The following is a 16,849-nucleotide window of genomic DNA, read 5'->3' as shown; positions in this document are numbered from 1 at the left end:
ACATATATTTTTCTACAGATTCCCAAGTTTGAAAACAAACAGTTTGAGAGACGATTGATAAATGGTGTCCTGTAGCATTTCAAGAAACTAGATCCATGTTAAAAGTATCATCACCATTTGTTCATAGACGTGGTAAACGATTACACTATCCTCAAAATTTCAGACCCATGACATGTTAAATTTTTGAATTGCAAACTGCATTCCCATGATTGCCAAATTATTAAGATTTAGATTATGCGAACACAACAATACAACGCGCAAGGTATGGTCTAGTGGCTCATGTTTGCTTTGCTTTAATTTGTATTGTTTAATGGACTTCTGATCTTGAATACTGTTCGTAATCTCCATATTAATATATTACAACGGGCTTGACGATTATGATTCCCTGCCTTCTCTTACATGTTTCATGTCTTCAAGTACTTCTATTTCTCCCTATAACCTTATAGATTTCCTTTACTCCTTCATAAACATCAATTCATCACCTTCTTATCCATCACAACCAAAATCATTTACACTTAATGTGGAGCGTGGCTTAGGAGATTTGATCGTGTGAAAGGATAACTTTTTAGAAACAGATGGTATAGTCCCCGTAGGAAATATTGTTTGCTTTTTCTTTAAATATTGCTCATATTCTCTCTTTTTTCTCTTCCACCGATTACTTTGACAGAAGAACAATATATTCTTTTGACTCTTTGATTATCATGGATATTGATGGAAATTTTAAAGCTTTAACAATTGTCCTTGTTATGCAGTTCGCCAGAATATTTGGAAAAGAAGCCGCTTTCGGTGAGTAATTGTGGGATTTTAAACGAGTCAAAGGGAATTCTAAGCATTGCGTTGCTTCTGATTCAACATTCCAAATAAACTGAGAAATATACTCTTCAAAACAATTTTGCACTACCATTGCATGTTTGGCTTTAGATTTTGATGTACCGGTGACGATTTTAATCGTATTCATTTGTAAGATTTAATTTATTTAGACATGATATCGAAATACAACTATAAAAATCATTAGATGCAGTCAAATGTAAGTCTATATAATATTAGTTCTATAGTTAAAAAAATTGAAAGCCCCTCTTTTTAAAGAACACTCACTTATAAAATTTTGTTCCTAAGAAAATATAAAAATTGATTAAAAAAGGAGATGTATATTTCCGATATTATATAAAGCTTTCCCGAAGATAATAAAATGATATAAAGAATTGCGACAGGAAATAAAATTCAATGATTGATAAAAGATTAATATATTTTTATTCGAAAATTCAGCTAAACAATCATTCTTGTTGAATCGTTACATCATTTATAAATAATATTTTCGATCGAGGCCGATCCTTTCGATTTGGGCTCAGGTACCGTTCACAATTGTGTGATTTCGATGTATTGGGATTGAATCAGAAAGCCTTGAGTTTCAAATGCTTTGTTCGTAAAAATTGGAAGAGTGGAATACAGATTATCTACAAAAGATATACGAATAATAGCGTTTAAAACAACATACACACTGGAAAACACTGACGATTTAGTGCAATGTTCGCCAATTATCACACACTTACATAAATTGGAAAAAAAGATAAGTGATAGTCTTAATTACAAAATATGTTTCAAAACCACACAACCATATAAAAATAAATATATGAGTTTATGGTACATACATACGCCTTATATATTGCATAGATCTACATGTTCAGAAGTTATGCAAGGAGAATTCCTCCCTCATGCTGCCTCATCCCAGGGAATGTCAGCTATATTACGACTGTTCCACCAATTACAATTCCCTCCCTCCTAATTTTGTGCAGCACATGAGAGAGTGTCCCTTTCCGGATCTTTTTTCATTACAGACTTTGAGATGCGAGGACTACAGACATGTCATGTGACATGCGCAGAGAGAAAGGAATATAAAACTGCATGTAAGTATAATTATGTACATTAATAAAAATTTGATAGTAAGCAAAACAGAAATTTTGATTATATTGATAATGTCTTTCGTGGGACATGTTAACATTTTTTAATTGTATAGAGTAAAAGAGCGGACGAAAATCAGAGGCCAAAAACTGAATGTGAATACAAAAATAAATACGTGTAATATTTAATAGCCTTACATGGGACACAATCATTGTCATATTCTTTAAAGTAAAGTCGCGATATATACCTAACCGATTGTTTTACATGAGAAACAATGTATTTTGAGAGTAAAACATGAAATCTGCAAGATACATTATATTTTTTCTAGCAGTATACGCAGTGCACTATACAATTCTTTTTTCCAAGTTCATAATCATCATTTATTTGTTTTAAATAGGTAAATATCGTGCAAATCAACTCAACATCTATCACGTGATGTGTGTAGTAAACGATGTTAAAGCACAGGAAACAATTTCTCCGGGAATTCTGGGAAAATCTCTGGACGCCCCACAGGGGAGCAAGGATATGAAGGATAACGCGTTTATAAATCCTAACTCACTGGTTAACTCTCGGCTATCATTAGATGCACTTAAGAAAGATTTATGCAGCAATTGAGTGTCTTGTTTTTAGTATAATTTTTTAATTGATTTTATTTCATGTTTGTCATGATAAATCAGGCATCTTTAAATCGATGACTTGAATGAAACCAGGGCTTAATCATAGCTTTTTGAAGTAGAGATTTTTAGGTACTTTAATGTTTGATCATTTAAATCCCACTTAAAGATGTATATATGCGTGTACCTGTTCGAGATACATTAATTTCAGAAATATGCATTTAATGTACGACTTGTATTTTGCTATTAGAAGTGTGTCAGAAATATAATTGATACAAGAAAAAGCATCTCAAAATTGCCAAATGTTTTGTGTCATTATATATTTTTCGTTTCAGGATAATGTCTTTGGAACAAATAGATATTGCAGAAGGTTATAATTAAGATGAATCCTTAAGGTGAAACCATTCAAATCAAACTTTGGTTGTATTTTTCTTTTCAAGAAAACCATTTATTTTGAAGAAGATCTAGAGAAGAAAGATATTATCAAGAAGTGTCTGTTTCATCTTTTAATAAAAGAAAACGAAAATGATAATGATACACTGTACAAAAAAGTATTTTCATCCATGAAAGGTTAACATCTATAGCCGGCAGAAGGATAAAACGTACGCTTAACTAGGACCTTGGGTTCCCCGCAAATAGTTCGTCATTTTGCGTAGTAATAAAATATTTTAGGAACTCTTCAGACATTAGAGGCACAAAAGTAAATTCATCGATATCAATAGAGAGACCTTAGGTCACCTTAAATATTGATCGAATTTAGAATATAGACAGTTTTCTTTGTCTTACTCCAAAATAATCATATTCATAACTTTATACAGATCTACTTTCCAATATATATATATTAGCAGAAATTAATATATTTCAACGTATATACGTGGAAGTAATAAGGGGGACCAGAGGACACCTTATATGATACAACATTAGGGGGACTAGAGGTCACCTTATATTGTACATCAGTAGGGGGCCCAGAGGTCACTTTACATTGTACATCATTAGGGGGAATAGAAGTTTCCTTATATTGAACATCAGTAGGGGGACCAGAAGACACCTTATATTGTACATCAGTAGGGGGACCAGAGGACACCTTATACTGTACACCAGTAGGGGGACCACAGGACACCTTATTTTGTACATCATTTGGGAGACCAGAAGTCAACTTATATTGTACATCAGTACAGGGACCAGTGGCCACCTTAAATTGTAATGTATATCAATAGAGGGAACAAAGATCACCTCATAATGTACATCAGTAGAGGGACCAGAGGTCACCTTATATTGTACATCATTAGGGGGACAAGAGGACCTCTTATATTGTACATCATAAGGGGGCCTTGAGGACACCTTATAATGTACATCATTAGGGGGACCAGAGGACATCTTATATTGTACATCATTAGGGGTCCAGAGGACTCCTTATTTTGTACATCAGTAAGGAGACTAGAGGTCACCTTTTATTGTACATCAGTAGGGGGGGCAGAGGTCATCTTATAGTGTACATCAGCAGGGGGACTAAAGGTTACCTTGTACGGGAGCTGTTCGGAAAGAAACAAAAGACGCTTTTCAATAATTAAGTCTTAATGATTTAACCTTATTGTATCTTTTATTGTACATCATTAGGGGGGCTAGAGGTCCCTTTGTATACTGGATTATGACAGATCCTATTATTTCCTGGACTTGTTTCGTCCTTCTGGAAGGAGTTTTTCCAAGTTTGGAAAATGAAACAAGTCAAAAGGCGAAAGGTTTGGCGAATATTGTTATTGTGGAAGAATATTAACTGTCCGTTTATCCCCAAGACTCCAAGACTCCTTTACTCTTCAGGGCGTGCGGGTTTGGACGCTGTCATGAAAAAATCTAATGTAGTGGTTTCATGATTTTCATTAACCTTTTCATTTTTTTTGCAAAATATTTGCTCTCTAGATTCCTCCAGAAATTACACTGCCTTTCCGAATACAAATTTGAACAACAAGACCACTAATATTTAAGAAAATTGCATATAAATTTGTCTTTGTGCTCTTAAGCTTGCAATTCTTTGCTCTTCTCAAACCTTTGCTGTTTTTGACAAGTACATCTTATTGTAAATTTTGTTTTGAGAGTTTTAAACAATAAAATCACGTTTCAGTATCTGTTTGAAATTCAAACAGACGTGGATAATTACGAGGGGTGATCAAAAAGCTCGCGAACTAATTGAATAACTTCTATTTAAGAAACAATATTTGGTTTTAGCGTTGATTATTGCGCGGACCCTGAGGTCCACGCAGTAAATATATCAGAGAGGTTAAACTTAATGCCATGGGCAAAAGAGAAGCCACGCATGCGCGAGAATGCTGGAGCGTTGGCACCTTAGATATAACTTGCCCGTAGAATAGTTCGCCCTATTCAAATCAAAATATGCCATTCATTGGAAAATCCTGCTTTTAAATCCGCATATCGCATTTACATATTCATTGGCGGATCCGAATTTCCCTCACATACATATTTTTTTATATACAAATTTAACTTTGATTCTATGGTACAAACATTTTAAAAAGTAGGAAGAACTTGCAGTATATAAGATACATGTAACTTAAGAGCTTGAATGAAAAACGTCATTCAACGACTATAGTTCTAGCTTTTAAAAGTTAGAACAAGTTTTCACCGGCATTAGTTTTGTGCATCAAGACTCGCGAAATAATTTTAATTCCAGCAATCCAATACCGTTTGATAGAGGTCTATATATACTCAACAAAAAAAGTTAAGGGTTATGTAAAATATACTGTAGTTGAGTAAAGGAAATTTCAATTCTGAAACTTATTATAAATTGATGTGATGATTCAAAATTCCGTGTGGATTTTAATGATGGAAGGTGATGATTGTGTTCAGAAGAATGAACTTTTTAGTGACTGTTGCGTGGCCCAACATGATGGTTTTGGTGGAGGTTCTTTTATGTTGTGGGGAGGCATTTCTATTCAGAGGTCCACGGAGTTGTACATCATCAGAAATGGAGCACCGACCGGTATCAGATACTAAAATGATATCCTTCAGCCAATTGCGAGAACATAGGCCGATGCAATAGGAACAGAATTTGTTTTAATGGATGATAACGCCAGGCCAAATAGGGCAAACATAGTGAACCAGTATCTTGAGACAGAGACTATTTATAGAATATGGTGGCCCTCGAAGTCACCATACTGCAATCTTATTGAACATGTCTGGGATGTTCTTCAGAGGCAAATTCAGCAGCGGTATCCTGCTCCATGTTATACCAATGGACCTGAAGTTGCTCTTTCAGAGGAATTGGATCGGATACTACAAAGAACCGTCCGTTCACTCATTCGAAGTTTCCCAAGGCGATACAGGGCTGTTATTCAGACAAGGGGAGGCCAAACCAAGTTTTGAGAGTTGTTTGATAATTGTCAGTTTTGAATTAAACAAAGCATGCAATTACTGTATGTGGAAATTCACTTTGAATAGGAGGGTATCCATAATTGGTACTCTTGTTCTTCTGTCCAAGTGAACAATTCCCATTAGTTTTTTTTATCAAATGTGTAGGAACTTTACAGAGGAAATTATGTAATTTATTTTGAATAAATTTACATTTATGACATTTTTCGATGTAAAAATTATAAATGAAGGATTTGATAACCCTTAACTTTTTTTGTTGAGTATATATCAACGGCTTTAAATGTGTGTGTGTGTGTGTGTGTGTGGGGTGGGGGGGGGGGCGAAAAAAAATATCTGCTTGCTACAGAGCCTTGATACACGTGAACCATCAGATCTCTATTTTTCCCCTGATAGATTTCTTCCGCATAAATCCAGAACAGGTGTCAAGTCCCAGACGTTATGGGTTACATGTATCATAAAAGCCCGAGTTTTGAAACCGTCAAAACTAAAGGCCGCTTATCGGAGATAAAATTTAATAATTTTGCTTTGAGACTACAATCAGTCATAAGTAGGCAGATCATTGTGGAAAATGTGAACAAACCTACATGAATATTCACTACACCTAGAAAATTTCTTAATTGAATTTCGGTTAGAAAAACATGCATATGGTCCACGTATTGCAGTCCTTTTTTAAAGGACAGCAACTTGTATTTTAAATAAGTCCTCTCCAATTTTATTGCACATCTGCCACCGTTCTGCTTATGCACGAATCACGTGCACGTGATATAGGTGGTCACGTGACACCCTCCGTAGCGTTCTTTCACAAAAGTTGAAAGATTTTTCTGACTTTTATATTTCTTTCCATGTAAGTTAATTTTTTATAACAAAAACAGTTTATTTGTCAGAAATGGTCAAATCTCGACAATAGAATTGGTGAATTAGTGTATCCTTTCCAAAAATAAGCATGGCGACCATCAAAACTCAAATCTGCTGTCTCGGGAGAGACGTTTGTTCAAGGTGTACAGAGAATGGGTGACTCCTTTTTATCATATCTTATATGTTTTAAATCTTAAATGAACGATATCTTAGGAATTTAATAATTATATTATTGCTGAAATATTCAACCATTTTTCAAAGTGTAAATTGAAGGTCTTGGATAGCAAATTGCTTAATTAAAAACACATCTCTTTTCAAACTTGGTTTCACTGGGCAAAATTACAAGTGCCATTTTTTACCATCTGCCTTCCTTCACTAAAACGATCAATCCAAACATTGATTGAATTTATAGGAAGTTATTTGTTTTAATAAACTATTCAAATAAATTTATTATACGCTATTTCGAAGGGATTTCTAAGATAGCCATAAACTACGCAGTCGTTTGTTGAACGAGTTTGACCGAGAAAAGCATTTTTGTCAAACGTTACGTACATAGCGACGTCATTTCCACATTGTTACATCACAAACAAGGAGCAAAACTTTTTTCATCATATGCTATTTAAAGAACTTGTGTACGGCTATGTGAATACCAATTTTTCTTCTAATCTGAATTGTGGTTTTGTAGATATAGAGATAGTTCGCGAACTTTTTGATCACCCCTCGTACAATTACTGATATTTTAAATAATTGTTTAGATATTCTTACACGCAGTCATTTTCACTCATTTTTAAGGGGACGAAGTATGTATGGTCACGTGACTCAGTTTAATTACGCCATAGTCTCTTATAAAATATTACAAAACCAGATTGAAACCACAGTATTTGGGAAAAAATGACTGATTGTTTGAGTTCACCATCTTGTATAAAAATATTTAAAAACATTCAAACTTTCTTGTCAATATTTTTAAATTACGGAATAGATTGATCCACTCATCTGTTTCCCTACGTTGCGCGTCCAACAGTAAGACTACATACAAGGTAAAACACGGGTTAGTATTATATCATAAAAACGGATCATGTTCAGTTCATTGTGGGATATTTTATGAATTACAGAACACAAAAAATATTTTACATGGATGTTGACGGAAATATATTGTAGTTATGTCTTACTTAGCTTATTTTGAAAATATGTGACGTCATAGTAGGGTTTTCCCCTACTCGAGAAATGTAAAACATGACATGTTTTTCTCATGCTTATGTCTTGTTTAACTATGTCCTGTGAAATTTTGAGCTCAGCTTCACCAATCGATATCTTTGCAGTTAATCAATAACATGACGAACTTGCATTACGAAGTAATTTTTCAAATATTGAATGATAGGATTTTTTGTAAATTAATTTTTGGTCGTTTAAGTTGTCTTTATAAGGACGTAATGTGACAAAAGAATCTTGCTTTTTCGAATTTTTAACCCTATTCATACTCTGAAATATTTTAAAAGACACGTGTTCGCTGACATATTTTTATCTGTGCTGAAAAAATTCCATTATGGACCGAGTATACGGAGAATCAATACTTCACTCAGACACTGTGGGGCATAGTATTTGTCACCCAATATCTCAGAAATAAGTCTAGAAACCTAGTGATATATCTTCTTTAAGGTTTGAGGGACATACATGTACTAAATAAGAGAAATACAAAATATGAAGAAAAAAAAATGAATGACAGGTATTTTTTCAGCTAAAGGTCCTTCATCCCCTTAAACCACAGGATGGCTTTTGAGTACTAAGCTTTTTTTTTACTGGCAAACGTTTCTTTAAAACAGTGTGAGCTACTCCGGAAATGATGTCTATCAAATTTGCTATGTGTCGTTTAATCAATCATACATCATCAGTGATTATTTGTTGAAATTTGGCAAACAGTACATTACTTGTTTAATTTTTCGTTTGCAAGGACGGTATCCATTTTTGATGCCCATTATCAATTTTTTTTTTCATTGAAATCCACCTGCTCAATTATCTATAAAACAGACATTGCTTGCTGTAAATTTTAAATATTTCAGTGAGTATTTCTTTGGGATTATTAACAAATTTTACAGCAGCTTTAATGAACAGTTTAATTTCACTCTAGTTTACTGATTCTTTACCATTCATTTATATTTTACATCAATAAGAAGACTAGAAGTCATTGTATATTGTATATCAACAAGGAGACCAGGAGAAGACTAATAATTTACATAAATATTGAGAACAAAGGATTCCTTATTTGGTTACCTGAATCAACTCATGTGACTTATTGCTCTCTGGTTTTTAGCCGGGCTTAATGCCCAAAGAGCAATTGCCGGCTTATGTGATCCTGTTCAAGGCAGGAAGTCAACCCCAAAGTCGCCATTTTAAAGTTACGAGTAAAAATATAGTTCTTGCTCTCAACCGCTATTGAGATAATACAAACGCTAAATAAAGCAACAAAAATAAAACGAAGTTTTATCTATATAAATAAACATTACTAATAATTACAACTTCAGTCCTAAGTCAAAGAACATAGTTTATTAGCGTAAGGATTTTGATAATCAGTGTTATCGTAGTTCTCTACACATATGATGTAAAGCAGGAGAGGGAATCAGACTGATCTGTTTGTTTACATTCAGCTGCGGCAGATTAATTCTGATTCTGACAAAATTTATCTATTTATCTGTCAAAATTGGACCGTGGTATTACATGTAGGATTGAAAAACTCACTGTCAGTGTCTTATCATTTATATTGATAGTTTTAAAATATTTTTTTCATCAGTATATAAACGTGATTCATGTGAGAAATTCATTCAATTCTGTAAATGAGCTCGGCTTTCTGTACTTCTGAGTACTTTGATTTTTTTTCTGGCGTCGTGCGCTGTTCATTGTGCACGATAGATAGTGCATTGCTGGGTTCTGTATATTCTATCCTAAATCAAAAATTCTCGGGATTCGATTGAGCGGGGGGATTTGTTGACTTTGGAATAATACAGCTAATCTCAGCGATTAAGACTACCGTCGGAAGGGTTGACTAATAATGCTATGAAAAAATAAATGCTCTGGTGAACTCAATGCACAGGAAAATCGAGTTTGTTACTGATACGAAAGGGAGATTATGAGAATTTTTAGTTTTATTTTTTTGGGGGGGGTCACCATATTGATATCAATATCTCAGGAACTATCACTCAAAATCGCACAAAATTTTGGTAACTTGTTGATTTAAGATGAATTAAAATGTGTGATAAAAATGCTGAAAAACATATTTGAAAAAATTGTATTAATTTAACTCAAAAGTTTAATATGCGTATCTTAATCCTTTCAGTATATATACCCTTCAGAAATCTAATTACATAATCTTTCTCGTTTCAAATTTTAGATGAAAAGAATTGTATTTGATTGAAAAATTTTTACTTTATTAAACATGGGAAAGTCTAGATTTTTTTGTTTGTTTAAAAACCATACACAGAATCCGCGTCTAAAAAAAATCCAAGATGGCGTCAACAATAAATAACAACTATGACATATAGATTCTACATGATTTATTTCTTTAAGACAAACAAATGAGATTTCCACCCATTTTATCCCGTATTGAATACATATTTTCTCCATCACATTTATTTCCTGCCACAGTGAAATAACTTTTGTCCTTTAGGGATAGGTTAGGAAACTGTAAGGCTTTCCGAAATAATCAAACAGGTCAGGCTCACTCCGTGCCATTTCTGGAGCAGAGTTTTTTTTCATCCGTTGACATAGGAAATGTATAGCTAGTCTCCCCACGGTCGCATGATGTGATAAAGCCAGTCATTGTAACCACAGATCATTGTGGTCGCTTTCTGAAATACTTGTTCTGCCTCCAGGGGGGAGAGCTTCTTGGTTTTTCTCTATCCATGGCACTAAACAATCATACCCATATAAAATCAGAGAGTGAGTGTGTGAAAGTATTGACACGATAGTTAATTGTGAAGAAAGGACAAGGATTTTCTTCTCATTTATTTCCCCTAGAGACGTACACATTACGCACCGTTCAGTGACTCAGAAAAAAAGTAGGTAAAGCGAGCGAGGTGAATAGCGCGAGGGGACAAACGTAAGTCACACCTATTTATGCACACGGTCTTATAGATCCAAAAGGTATATAAAACAGAGCTGGATATTAAGGATCAGTCTTCGTAGGCACTTAGAACTTGACAGAGGTAAAAATATGGCACAGGCAATGATGAATTCGTGGGAGATTTATGTTCCACCAAGAAATGAAGAACTAAATTATGCTTTACCAACCATATGCATGCCTCGGACACAGGACCCAATCGGATTTGATTTGGGAAAGTATAATCTTCCAGAATACATGAGTAAAGAAGATATGAGCATCTTGACTACAACTCTGGATGGTATTGTCAACATGATATGCTTACTGACCTGAAAAACTACAACACCAGTGAATTTCGTCTGATCCATGGGAGGTTGTCCAGATTAGAAGTTAAAGTCACCAACATGCAAGAGAAAATGAGATGAAGAGTCACTTAGTGTTTCCAAGAAGTTTTAATATTTGTTCCTATCATTTATAGATCTGATTTTCGCATTCCTGCAGAAAAAATGAATAAATAATGGGAATATATACTTGGAAGGATTGTTTGAAATTAAAATTGAAACATGTTCCCTGTCAATTTAAAAGAAAAAGAAACTACTGTCGGCACATGTATATTTTAAAATACTGTTGATTAATAGCATCTATTAATTTAAAGAATAGATGCACTTATTTTATGAGGAAAACCTTGTTGCTGCTATTTGAGTTGGGTTAGCTTGAATATAATTTAGATCGGGTTCGGGATATCTCAAATTCCCCCTCTTTGCCCTGGATCCTAAAACGAAAGGTACACGAATTTTGTAGCAGACAGAATTTTCAAAAAATATGCTTTCAATCACGATTGTTTCTTAAATAATTTCATGAAATAGTATAGACAAATATCTGATTTGATGATTAGATGCATGGATGGATTATTCTTTTTCGCAAAAATGCGAGATTAGCTTGGATTGAAATATTTTATATCGGCATACATGTGGCATTATTTGCGTTAAAACTAGGTTACGTTTTAGTTTTACAACCAAACATAAATCAGATTTAGGAATATTTTTTGTAATTATATATTTTAAAATTTGAATCGTGAAATTAAAAAAAAAAAAAAAAAAAAAAGTGGGAGGGGGGTTCGTAATAGCAGTAAAAGTGATCAAAACATTACAATCGGTGTCTATCAATTTTCGCAGCCTTTATTCAATTGAACATTCTCAATTTATACAATGAGGAAATTTTTAAGTGCATTTTGCAATAGAGTGCATTAAATAAAGAAAGAAAGGAATAATAAATAAAATAATGAATAAATTAAATAAATAACCGGGGGGGGGGGGGGGGGGGGGGGGGGGGGGGGGCTCAGAAGCTAAGTTATACCATTTCCAACTTTGAGGACTAACAGGGAATATTCAAATATTGTAAGTTGTATGGGTAATGTTCAATTTAAATCGGGCTATATGTTATTATCATGCAATAGGAACTTAGTTCATGTTTGGCTAAAATAATGCCCTCCACATTAAACAAAACAATAAACCAATGAGACAAGCCAATGCTTTATTTCAAACTTCAGAGTTGATGTACTCTTAAAATTAAATTCAGAGATTCTCAAGTGTGTAATTGCCCCTTGGCTCCTTTTGGCAATTAAATTAAAAAAAAAATAAATAAAAAAAATTATAAAATAATAATAATAATAATAATAATAATAAAATTCATTGGCAATCAAAGGAAGCTCACTTACTCATTGAGAGTTTTAGTTGTGTAATTATTCGTACAATGAATTTGACAGTACAATCTGACTCAAGGGTATTCGCTTTAGCATTTTAGGGACATGGACTTATCCCCTGTTATTGATGCAAACCATTTCATTCCTGCTCATGCATTCTTCATTTCTAAGGCTATAACCATTAGGAATAAAGGAATTGATACTTTTATTTATCTGGGGTTTAGGGTAAATTAGGAGTAGACTTATTAATTAAGGAAAATGACAAATCATTGCGCGAATTATGTTGAAGAACATAATCTTCTGTATGCTATAACCAGTTGCTTAAATCAGAAATTCTCTTCTTTTAGCTAGGGTAAGTATTTAAGGTTTGTAGGTGTGCTGGTGACCCAGAAAAATAGTAACTGAATCATGTACTATCAATTATTCCTTCTCAACTACTGACAAGGTTAACTAAATATGGTTTCAAATAAAAGGGATTCACTTCAAAATTAACAAAATATACTGGGTAAAATATTCCGGCTTAATTCTTGTGTTTACTCAAAATTTTGTCTGCCTTTTTACACATATATCTATACTTGATAATTTTATTTTATTGGTTAGAGAATAAAGTTCATGGAATATTTACATCAGATGAGAATACTAAAACATTAGGGTTGAAAGTATGACTGATAAACTTTGGACATTCAAATTCATAACACATAGATAGGGGAGAAACATGCAATTTATTCAATTTTGGGGAATAAAAGGGAATTTTATTGTTAGACAATTCATGTCAGACTCTTAGCTTCAAAAAAAAAAAAATCTTTAGGAAAAGTATGAATTGGATAGGGTTTTCAGGAGAAGAGTGTATTATACACCTACTAGGGAGAGCTGCATATGAGGCCATCATGACATTGGAATAAAACAGATTTGGGAGTAAGATTTATAATTGCAAGATCCAGTGTACTAAGGTAATCAAGTCAAGTACACACAAATATAAACCGATAAAACATGTAGTATGGATATTTTAAGGACTAAAGCACAATTTTTGTTTCAGTAGTCAATTATTGATAAACAAGAAGGCGGACATTATGTAAAGGACTTCAATTTTGAATTGATTTCATTACTACATTAACTTCATCTGTTTTTAATATATACAAAGATTTTGCCAGTTGATGTGATGTATTTCACAATGGCAATTTTCTTTGGTCTCAATTTAGTATTGTGATCAGACATCTAAACTTGATAAGCATGATATAAGCTTGTGGATTTCATTCAAGATATCAGAGAGTAAATTTAATTTTATTGCTTATCCGATATTCAACAAAACAGTGGATACCCCTACTTATAAGATCCAGGGGTAGAAACATTCTAAATTTAACCTATTGGAATTTCACAAACAGCTTCAGTCAGGGAGAAATTGTAGGAAATACAAAGCTATTGTTATTTATGGATTAGAAATTATAGCATTTGTCAAAATTTTCCACTAATTATATTAGATTCATGACAGTTAAACATATCAGTCATACAGAATCAACAGCAAAATATTCTATTTCTCTGATTTTCTCAGTCATAAGCTTTAATGTATGACAAATGTTAAAATGATTCACAGTACTTTTCATACATTTAGGAAAGTGAAGTACAGTACTGTTTGTAATTTAGGAATAATGCAGTGTCAGGCTAGGTCAACACAATAATTCCTATTTATATTTTAAATACAGGGATAATTAAAATACATGTGTAATCATTATTCTTGCAAGCCAGTCTGATAGGGGAAAGGGGTTTTGCTCTGTGTGTGAGCCATTTATTAGTAATACTTGTCCTGTTTCTATCATAGTTCAAGCAAGTGAAGTTACACTATTATTCTAATATGTTTAGATCTGTAAATTGTCATTAGACGTGAACTTTAAAAAGTTCTAGATTCCTGATACATTTAATTTAGTAGCTGTAAATATCCAGTTTATGATGTATAGGCTCACAGCTCAGTTATACTGATTAGTTTGGTGAAAAAAGCAATGATTAGAATAGAGGTAAGAAGTAAGAACAGATGTCATGATAATAAAATTAAGATATGATGAGAAGTAAAGTCATTTTCTGTTTTTATTATGAACATTAAAAAGATAGCATATCAAGTATCATTATGAAGTATAATTTCAAGATACCATTTGGAGTCATTGTTGGGAGTAAAACATTGAATGCTGCAACACCTTGTGTTACTTGTAATACATGTGAGTACTATAAGCCTGGAGAGTTGATTCTCATGTAGAAGCTAACCTATTATAATACAATTAACATGATTTATTTCCATAGATAATCTTACATGATAAGTTAAATAGGTTTTGTCTAGAACAATGTTGCTTAAACTTGCCAGAATAAATTCATACATGCAGCTATTGAAATGAGGAGGGTAGATCAGGATCAGCCATTTTTATTATGGGACGATATTTTGTCTGCGTATAAATGTTTCTTAACATTTTGGTACTTGTAATTTTTTCATGTTTAAAACATGATCTATTTTGCTATGAAATAATCCAATGTAAGATAATATAAAAACTTATGCTTAATTTCTCTTAACTTTACATACATATGTATTTAAAACATCAATTGAAGCAAATTGCATAATTTCAGTCAATTTATTATACAGATGTATTCAACAAAGGAAACATGGGGGGTCTAGAGTTATTTTCTTGGGGTTTATTTAAGTTTCCCAAGTAAATAGGTAAAAATTTAGGGCGGTTGGTCGTGGGTCAGTTGAATGCGGCTTCCCCATTTTATGGGGTGACCGAAACCTATGGATTCCAAAGGTTTCGGCCATATGGCGTTTGCGCCGAGCCATTCAACTGATGCTATAATTCATTGTGCTGCGGCTGCTTAAAACAAACTCATTTACTGTGAAAATGTGTGCTGCTTTCAACAAATGAATGAATTGGTCTGCTTTGCTTGCTTGAAACAAACTCAATTGCTGTGCAAAATGTGTATTGCTTCCAACAAATTTCATGCACTGTGCTTTGCTTGCTAAAATATCTTTAGTAACGTTCGCGGTTTGATAACCCGGAACGATAACAACATACATGTAAACTTGTAAAGTTTATTTAAAATACATGTACATAAAATTTAATTGTAAGGTTAATTACAGTTCGCGGTGCACCCGGAACGGCCATTATTCTGCTTATTATAAGTACATGTACATGTAATATTATGCTTTCATGTTGCTTGCTGCTGCTGCTGCTTGTTGTAGTTTGGGGTCGCCCTTTACGCTTGGCGACCCCTTGCCGCTTTTAAATATGCAACGACCAACAATCGCCAATATCAAAATAAACGTGTATAAAGTCATGTTTGTTTTATTTTCCTCTATATAAATAATGACTGTTTTGATGTTCGGTATAAGACTGATATCCTTTTGTTACAATACATTTTAAATATTTAATTAAAATATATACTGAAAACACTGCCTATAAGAATTCGATTTTGCCTATAAGAATTCGATTTCGAGAGAAAAGGTGCTTGGGGGGGGGGGGGGGCTCTTAATTATACTGAATGGCAAACATATATTTAGGTAGTACGATGAAGGAAGGAATTTTCCCTCTCTAATAATATACTTAAGGTAAAGTAGAAAAAAAAATTATGTAGGCCTATTACATTTTAAACAGTTTAAAATTTAACATTACGCTATCGATTTAATTAGCTCTAAAGATAATAAATTAACTGAACATCTGCCATGCAGTACTGTTCATAATTCAGACCTACGTGTAGTTCTAATATATTTTCGTGCTTTTTTTTAAATACGTGTTAGAAATAATTTTTTTTGTAATATAAATATATAAGAATAAATTTTTTCAAACAACTCCCAGTTCAAAGATGCGTACATGCGTAACTGTTCAAAACTTCAGTGTTTAGGTCGCATGCGATTACAAAAAGGAAGCTGTAGAAAAATGACCTGAATTATTTTTTCATTACTTTTGGTCTCATTTTCAATATTGTAAAAGTAAACCCAGGTTTGTATAATTCGACGATGGAAAAATCATTTTTCAACAGTTATCTTGGATGCAACCCTGGATCAACGTCTAATTTTTTTTCTTACATTGCTGGAAATTCCCATGATCAAATTCTTATTATCAGCTAATTTTGGCTATTTATGCAAGAGTTGTATAGGGAAGGAAACCGAAATTGTACTTCACTCTCAACAAGAATTATAGATAAATTACTTTTTATAACTGTAGTGAAACTTGTCCTGTTTTTTTAGTTACTGTAATTTTCCTGTTTTTCTCATTTTAGATGAACAAATCTAAAACCCTTAAAAACTTATATATACAGAGAGAGAGAGAGAGA

General features: G+C 33.1%; 1 protein-coding gene and 1 pseudogene across 1 annotated transcript in view; both read left to right on the top strand.

Annotated features, from left to right (window-relative positions):
* The first annotated feature begins 368 nt into the window (after window positions 1–368).
* Window positions 369–16,849, top strand: part of LOC134232467 (uncharacterized) — a 42,321-nt gene continuing 25,840 nt past the window's right edge. Inside the window, exon 1 of the mRNA XM_062714430.1 lies at window positions 369–578. Within this exon, the coding sequence (XP_062570414.1) occupies window positions 576–578 (3 nt within the window). The 5' untranslated portion in view covers window positions 369–575. The remainder of the gene's footprint in view (window positions 579–16,849) is intronic.
* Window positions 572–2,808, top strand: LOC134232466 (uncharacterized; annotated as a pseudogene).

This window comes from Saccostrea cucullata, unplaced genomic scaffold (genome assembly GCF_032062105.1).
Source record: "Saccostrea cucullata isolate Sc308-1 unplaced genomic scaffold, CSIRO_AGI_Scuc_v1 ctg4442, whole genome shotgun sequence".
NCBI classification, from domain to species: domain Eukaryota; kingdom Metazoa; phylum Mollusca; class Bivalvia; order Ostreida; family Ostreidae; genus Saccostrea; species Saccostrea cuccullata.
Note: the sequence above shows the minus strand (reverse complement) of the source record. Positions and strands in the feature narration are given on the sequence as shown.